This window comes from Telopea speciosissima, chromosome 4 (genome assembly GCF_018873765.1).
Source record: "Telopea speciosissima isolate NSW1024214 ecotype Mountain lineage chromosome 4, Tspe_v1, whole genome shotgun sequence".
NCBI classification, from domain to species: domain Eukaryota; kingdom Viridiplantae; phylum Streptophyta; class Magnoliopsida; order Proteales; family Proteaceae; genus Telopea; species Telopea speciosissima.
This window is the reverse complement of record NC_057919.1, coordinates 29,463,621-29,471,949: the sequence shown is the minus strand read 5'-3', so window position 1 is coordinate 29,471,949 and position 8,329 is coordinate 29,463,621. Positions and strand designations below refer to the sequence as shown.

The following is an 8,329-nucleotide window of genomic DNA, read 5'->3' as shown; positions in this document are numbered from 1 at the left end:
CCACATAGATAAGATGATTTGAGATTGAATTGGATAAATGTGAACACCATTAGGTAGGCAACATTTCAAATTTAGTAACCTATCCCAAGCAAATGACCCATTTATGGATTTGTTTTAGGGACGCTGTTTTCTGTTTTATGTATTTGATCAAGTGACCAACCTTGGGTATGCCTTTAACCAGGCAATACCAAACTGCTAGGCCAAAGCCTTGGGCTCCTCTATAGCGCGATAGGGAGTGCTGCGCACATCCAACGGCCTGTAGTGCTTGGGCACGCAACCCAACACCCTGCCTACGTTTGGGCTGCGTGCCCAAGCACTCAAGCCGTCGGATGGTGCCCTCCCTATCGCGCTATAGAGGACCCAAATCCGAAATTGTTATTGTTCAAATGATCCCACAAAGGATTAATATTTTAAAATAATTTTGAAATTGCAATAATTCCATATAAAATTTAGATTGGATTGAATATTGGCACATGACTAATTGATGTTTTAGAAAACATGCCAACATATAATCTGGACACTTACAGAGGAATCTTTATTTAGGCTTCTCTGTACGCAAGCACCAGAGTGGAATCTATAATATTTAGGCTGCTCTGTACTCTTATTGGAGACTGTTTTAGCCAACTCACCACTAAGTAATGTGAGACCAGTAAATTCTCTCGCCGTCTTCTCAAAGAGAATCTTATCATTCTCTTCAGAGAAAAGGAATAGAGAGTCATTGCCTAAATTATGATCTAGGACCCACGTATAAAAACATCACTCTAAAATCCAAATATGACTCCAAGGAAACTGATCAAATCATGAAATGGATTCGAATAAGGTTGCAGACCAAAGAAGGTGTTAGACAAATAAGTTAGAATACATAGATTAAGGTTTGATTTGACATGATTTATATTTCAATTTCATGGGGTGATTTATATTTCGAAAATTGTTTGGTCTCATTTTTGCACCTTATTTCACTAACAGGAGAGAAGTTCTTTCAGTTTTGAAATTCAAAATGCATTCACTTGTGCTCATTGAATGTTGGACAAAGCACTAATTTCATTTCAAAAATAAAACAATGTCCTTCTTCTTCAATTGATGGTCCAACCACCACCATCACCACTAGTCATATATATACAGGGTTCCAGGGGTGCAGTAATCATTTCGTATGCCGTTGTGTCAGGTACAGGGCGACGTACGCTGTGCGACTAGGTGGCTCTCTCTTTCTTATTTCATATTTTTTTTTTGATGAAAGTGTAATCATACAAACCACACATCAATCCCAAAAGGCTAATCGATTTTTAGGACCGAGGAATGACGGATATACACAACACACACCATTCACACGAATCGTTATCGTCTACGGTTCCCTGATCGGTGTAGTTCCCTAGTTCCTCTCACAAGAGGGGAGTGAGACCCACCTGGGGCACTTGACCGGACACTCTGCCCAGGTGGGGTCCACCCTCCTCTTGTGAGAGGCACTAGGGAACCGCATAGGAAAAAAATTATACTCACACACCCAATGTGGGACTAAACCCACACACCCCTTCTTTTTTTTGATGAAAGTGTAATCACATAAACCACACACCAATTCCAAAAGGTTAACCGACTTTTAGGACCGTGAAATTTCTTATTTCATATTGATGCAACCATGCAAATAATTTCAATTTCTTGACAAAAAAATCTATGAAAATCAATCAGAAATTAAAACTGGCCTCTGTGCTCACGTAAAGGGTCGAATTCTCTACCATCGGATTGATGCCAGACTCGAATTAATCACTCATGCGATACAAGCTTGTGAAATATCATGATTCCATTCCAACGTTCAGGAACACATTTTCACATGTGCTATCACTCATCCAATCAAACCCCAAACCTCACGCGCGTAATACGTGCCAATCCGACCGTTACATACGGAAGAAAGCGAGAGAGAGAGAGAGAAAACACCCTCGCAAAGCTTGTCTACTTGTTTGTTTGGGTTTTCAGAAACAAATGGCGAATGGGATTGCGATGGCTTGTTTCCTCCTTCAGCATTCGCTTGGGCATGCGAAAACAAAGAAGACAAGTCTAGAAGATGACTTTACTTGCGCCAGCTGTTTCCATTTTCTTCGTTTTTATATTTCTGAACTTTCCCTACCAAAACCCAAACCCAACTCACACAGTCACAAACACGCACACTCTCTCACTCTGTCTCGCTCTCCATTCCCTCGTATTCTGTGTAGATTATAACCCTAAGAAAGTAAGAAATCGTGTTTTTCGGATCTGACAATGTAATTGAATCTCCATCAGGTGAGCTGTTGTGTTTAAGTCTTTCCGATTCGTTGTGCGTCGATGTGAGCTGGTTTTTACGATGGATTTAGGTTTTATGTGTTTGAATGCGAAATGGTTTGGATTTTGATTTGGTTTCTGATTTATTTGTCTGGAATTTGAAGGATTTTGTGGTAAGAGACGGTGGATTCTGTGCTGCGTGTGATGTAGTTGGAACCTGCGTATTTCAATTTGTCTCGGACAATGTAATTGAATCTCAATCTGGTGAGTTATTAATTCACTTGTAAGCGTAGATTCCCTCTCTCTCCTCTTCGGTTCGATTTGCGCTGATATCGGCTGGTTCTTACAACGAATTTGGGGTTAACGTGCTTGAATGCGATTTAGTTGGAATCTGATTTGGATTCTGCTATTTTTGTTCGTAGGTTGTTTATCCGGAATTTGAAGGATTTTGTGGTAAGAGAGACTGGATTCCGTACGGCATATGATGTAGTTGGAATCTGATTTAGATTGTCTGCTTGAGTTGTGATTGGGGAGAGCCAATAGAATAGCCAATCTGATCGCTATGGAAGGTAGCATCCGTGCAGATTCGAGTCCATTGCTGAGGTTATTATTTCCTTCTTCTCCTTTTATTTCTATTATTGTTGCTTTCTTACTCCATTGAAATCTTCTTTAACAATATGCATGAAACATTTTTAACATCATTTGACTGTGGAACTGGATTTTTCCCTTTAATATTAATATCTGGTGAAGAATTTGTCTCAAAGAATTCCCATTAAGTTAAATTTTGTGTTAATTCAAAACAATCCTTCTTTCATTCTTTCTGTCACATCGTTTTTCTTATATATTGATGATATGGATAGGAGTTGGGTTGTTTACTTTCAAGATGCGTGTCATATTTGACAATTAGATCACTTTCAAGGTGAGGTGGACATGGTTTTTTGGGAACTATTGCATCAAGAAACCATCAAGGGGATCCTCTTGCAAGGTAGCCTGCGCAGAGGAACAAAATAAGAACGAGAGAGCCGGTTTTCTCCGGCGGGGGACTCTCCGATGCTTTGGTCAGATTTCTCTAGCAATATATAACATAATGGTAGTCAAGACGATTCTGTTGTGGTTTATACCTGAGTATATATATAACGTAGGCTGTAGGTAGAGACGACTGTAGAGAGTCCCGTTGATTGAGTGTTCTATGTGTGGTAGGAGAGTTGATCGTGGAGTCGTCTTGGGTGAGTGACTCCTGATTAGTAGGAGCCGTGTGCGCTTCTCATGTAGTTTCCTTATAAGAGTGTCTTCAATCTGTTAGCGTAGTTTAGGAGTGGATTGGTCCACTCCTATGTGGTGAACAACGCCTTTGCGTAATCCGACCCTTGGTGTCGGGTCGGATGGTGTGTAGTCCGATGGATTCTTATCCATTAGACCCTTCCCAGTAATGGTGTCATGGTGTAATGTTATTGGGTGACCATATTTAGGTATATCATAAGTCCCCCACTCTGGCAGAGTCGTTAGGGTTTGTCGGAGTAGAAGTCGTGCGCTTTGCTTCCCCAATGAGCTACGTTTCATCATCGTGCAAGTATGGGTTTTTTCATTCGACCGTGCGGTATTGGACACCTTGTTCCCAACTGAGCGGCAATACCTTCTACCCTCTCGGCGGAGTGACAACGCCTCCTGCACCCTCGACCGAGTGACAAAGCCTCCTACACTCTCGACCGAGTGGCATGATATACCTAAATATGGCCACCCAATAACATTACACCATGTCACCATTACTGGGAAGGGTCCAAGGGATAAGAATCCATCGGACCACACACCATCCAACCCGGCACCAAGGGCCAGATTACGCAAAGGCGTTATTCACCACGTGGGAGTGGACCAATCCACTCCTAAACTACCGCTGACAGATTCACGACACACTCCTATAAGGAAACTACAGGAGGAGCGCACACGGCTCCTACTAATCAGGAGTCACTCACCTAGGAGGACTCCCCGATCAACTCTCCTACCACAAATAGAACACTCAATCAACGGGACTCTCCATAGTCGTCTCTACCTACAGCCTACGTTATATATACTCAGTTATAAACCACAACAGGATCATCTTGACTACCATTATCTTATCTGTTGCTAGAGAAATCTGACTTAAGCATCAGAGAGTCCCCCGCCGGAGAAAACCGGCTCTCTCGTGCTTATTCTGTTTCTCTGTGCAGGCTACCTTGCAGGAGGATCCCCTTGACGGTTTCTTGACGCAATAGATTGGCGCCGTCTGTGGGATTAATTTCAGGACCAAATCATTTGATTAATTTCAGTTGGTGCACCACCTCTTCAATGACACTGTAGGATTGTAAACTTCTGATCTACATAAAACTATGTACAACTTAAAATGATACATTGCCTGGTTGGAGGAAAGTTCATGCACCAGAAGTGATGTGCTGTTGGTCTGTGCTCTGAACTTCGAACAAGCAAATAGTTGGACCACAATTGTCTTCATCTATCAATTGGTGGTTACATGTGCATTTATGGTCCGTTACATGATTTCCCCTTCTTATCTATATACTTTTTTTCTCTCTTCAGTGCTGGTGTTGTTGAGATTCTATTCTTTGTTATCTTAAGATTTGAACCGCATAAGGCAGTCATTCATAGTCTGACTCTATATGTAATTGTGTGGACTATAGTCTACTTGCTGCCTTGTCGTATGGAGTTGCTTCGATGGCTATGGTTTTCATCAATAAGGCAGTTCTCATGCAGTATACTTACTCAATGACTCTTCTCACTTTGCAGGTATTGTTCCGGAAATTTAGTCTCTGATCATTGTAATTGTTCATCTGTCTTTTGTAGCTTATTGATATGAATATCATTTATTTTTGTGAGTCAGCAATTGGTGACAACCTTGCTTATACACTTTGGACGCGTGATGGGATACACAAAAGCAAAAGAAATAAACATGGAGACGGCAAAGAAACTATTTCCGGTTTCATTCTTCTACAATGCAAATGTGGCATTTGCTTTGGCAAGCTTGAAAGGAGTTAATATTCCAATGTATATTGCATTGAAAAGGCTTACACCGCTTGCTGTATTGGTAGCTGGATTGCTTTCAGGAAAGGGGAAGCCTCCACCACAGGTACGTGATTGATCATATCAGTATATAATGCCTAGTTATTAGTTTCTTTTCATGGTGTCATGGGGTGATCTTGTTGAAAAACATGGATATGCCGCTAGTTCTGGGCATCGTAGCTCATTTTATGTAAGATAGGTCTTGTACCTGTTGGAACAGTGTGGCCAACAGAAATGTAATTTTGTGTTATCTTGCACATTATTATTGGACATTTACATTTCTACTTTCTTACGTGGCATGTGATATTTTTGTGGTTTATAAAATTGTTTAAATGGTGGCATGTTTATTGGTCTACTGAATTAGTGGACTGGTTTTATAGATGATCATCTGGATGAGCCACTTTGTAGTCCTTGGCTTTACTGCATCCATCTTGATGCATTACATGCTTCCATGTGCACTGATTGGACCGTGATGGACAGGAGTGGTGCAAGTCAAAATGGCCCAAACTATGTAATGGACCTTTGTCTCCAATCTTATTATGCATTTTGTGTGCTTATGACAAATGACCAGTTCTTCTAGCTCTCTGAACATGTCTAATATTATAAGGACCGTGATGTTCATTGGTTTTCATGATTAATTTCTTTGTATTAAAGAGGATTGTCCTCTTGTACATGGTGCACATTCCACTGTTTACCATGGTTGCTTATAAAAAATGGACAGAGGCTGATAATAACCATAAATATTTGATGTTGGGATACATGATAGATACTATGGTTGCTTATAAGAAATGGATAGAGGCTGATAATAACCTTAAATATTTGATGTTGGGATACATAATAGATTTTCTTATGGTTGGTTATATGAATAATTCCTCTGTTAAAGCCATTTTAGACATTCTTTAAACTAAACTTGGCAAGAAATCAAGCCAACATATTGAAGGCTTGTGGGATAAATTCATTAGAACTAAATTATCTGGAGGAGATGGTATGGAGCATGTGAATAATATGATTCCATTGCTGATGAGTTGAATCTTCAGGAAAAACTAGTTGATGATGGAACGAAAATATTCATTATTTTATGTTCTTTGCCTGCTTCTTATGAAGCTGGTAGGCAGATTTATTTTGTTTTTAGTTTGGATTGGACTGTGGATGATCTTTTATTCAAGATCACTAGTCATGAAAATGATAAGTTGAGAAACAAGATTTTTTCAGTTAATGCTGGATACTAGAAACCATATGGACCCAAGAATAGTAGAAGAAAAAGAGATTTAGTGTGTGTAAAACTTTAAAAGAGGAAGAAAAGAGAAGGAATGGAGGGAGGAAGAAGAAGTAGAGCTGCTGTAACTCTTGGCAGTCACAACCGTAGGGTTGAGACTCCCCATCCATCTCATTAAATAATAGGGTAAAACCCCAAAACAAACAAAGGACAAAAATACCCCTCATAGGGAATCGTGATTAGTATTAGCGCTAATCACGACTCCCCTCTCCTCTTACATCAAAACTTTTAACACTCCCCCTCAAGCTGGAGCATAGATGTTAATCATGCCCAGCTTGTTACAAATATACTCAACCCTTACACTTCCCAAAGACTTGGTAAACAAATCAGCAAGTTGCTCTCCTGTTCGAACATAACGAGGAGAAATGACCCGTTGTTGCAGCTTCTCACGGACAAAATGGCAGTCTATCTCAACGTGTTTCATTCTTTCATGAAACACAGGATTATTAGAAATGTGAATAGCAGCCTGGTTATCACACCACAAAGTCATAGGAGAATTGTCAACAAACCCAAGTTCAGTCCAACTGTTTCATCCACATCAGTTCACAAGTACCATGAGCCATAGCACGATACTCGGACTTTGCACTAGAGCGAGCTACAACGGTCTGTTTCTTACTCTTCCATGACACCAGGTTCCCTCCAACAAACACACAATACCTCAAGTAGACCTTCGATCAACAGGAGATCTCGCCCAATCAGCATCGAAAAACCTTCAATCCTCCCATGACCATGATCGAATATAAGAGACCACGCCCAGTGAGCCTTCTTGATATATCGTAGAACTCGTATAACTGCATCCCAATGAGATAACCGAGGAGCGGACAAAAACTGACTTAGTACACGACAGAAAGGAGATATCGGTCTAGTCACATCAAATAATTAAGTTTCCTACAAGTCTTCGATACTTCTCGGATCCTCAAGAACATCACCATCATCTCGCCATAAGTTTCAAGTTTGGATCCATAGGAGTATCAAACGGTTTAGCACCCAACAACCCTGTCTCTGAAAGCAAGTCAAGAACATACTTTCGCTGTGAGAGCGAAACTCCTTTCCGTGATTGAGCAACTTCAATGCCCAAAAAATATTTCAGCCTTCCCAGATCTTTAGTCTGAAATTGTTGTCCCAAATGTACTTTCAACTTTTCAATACCAGGAGAATCATCTCCTGTGATGACAATATCATCCACATATACTATAAAAAATATCCTTCCTGCGTTAGATAGCCGGAAAAACACCGAATGATCACTAGTAGATCGTGTAAGCCCAAACTCCAATACAACATCAGTAAATCGGCTAAACCACGCCCGAGGCGATTGTTTCAGCCCATACAACGATTTCTTCAGCCTACACACCTTACCAGCAGACTCCCCCTGAGCAACAAACCCAGGAGGTTGCTCCATATAAACTTCCTCATGGAGATTACCTTGTAAGAAGGCATTTTTCACATCCAACTGAAATAAAGGCCAATGATGTATAGCAGCCAAAGAAATCAAGATGCGGACCGAGGTAAGCTTCGCAACAGGAGAAAAAGTATCCAGATAATCTACACCATATACTTGGGCATAACCCTTAGCAACAAGTCTAGCCTTCAAACGAGCCAAAGAACCATCGGGGTTGACCTTCACCACAAATATCCATCGTGACAACCAACCAGCAGACTTACCGTAGGGTAAGGAAACAAGCTCCCAAGTTCGATTCTCCTCCAATCTGCGGCTGGGGGGTGGGGGGGGGGGGGGGGGGGGGGGGGGGGGGGGGG

At 41.1% G+C, this 8,329-nt stretch overlaps 1 protein-coding gene across 5 annotated transcripts in view; it reads left to right on the top strand.

Moving 5' to 3' along the window:
* Window positions 1-2,230: 2,230 nt before the first annotated feature.
* Window positions 2,231-8,329, top strand: part of LOC122660199 (UDP-galactose/UDP-glucose transporter 7) — a 44,785-nt gene continuing 38,686 nt past the window's right edge. Inside the window, exons 1-5 of one of the 5 annotated variants that reach the window (XM_043855409.1) lie at window positions 2,231-2,271; window positions 2,415-2,514; window positions 2,695-2,853; window positions 4,920-5,025; window positions 5,120-5,365. In XM_043855409.1, the coding sequence (XP_043711344.1) occupies window positions 2,813-2,853; window positions 4,920-5,025; window positions 5,120-5,365 (393 nt within the window). In that variant the 5' untranslated portion in view covers window positions 2,231-2,271; window positions 2,415-2,514; window positions 2,695-2,812. Of the gene's footprint in view, window positions 2,272-2,356; window positions 2,515-2,672; window positions 2,854-4,857; window positions 5,026-5,119; window positions 5,366-8,329 lie in introns of those variants that run through there. The other 4 variants (XM_043855408.1, XM_043855412.1, XM_043855411.1 and 1 more) reach the window with 4 other exon arrangements.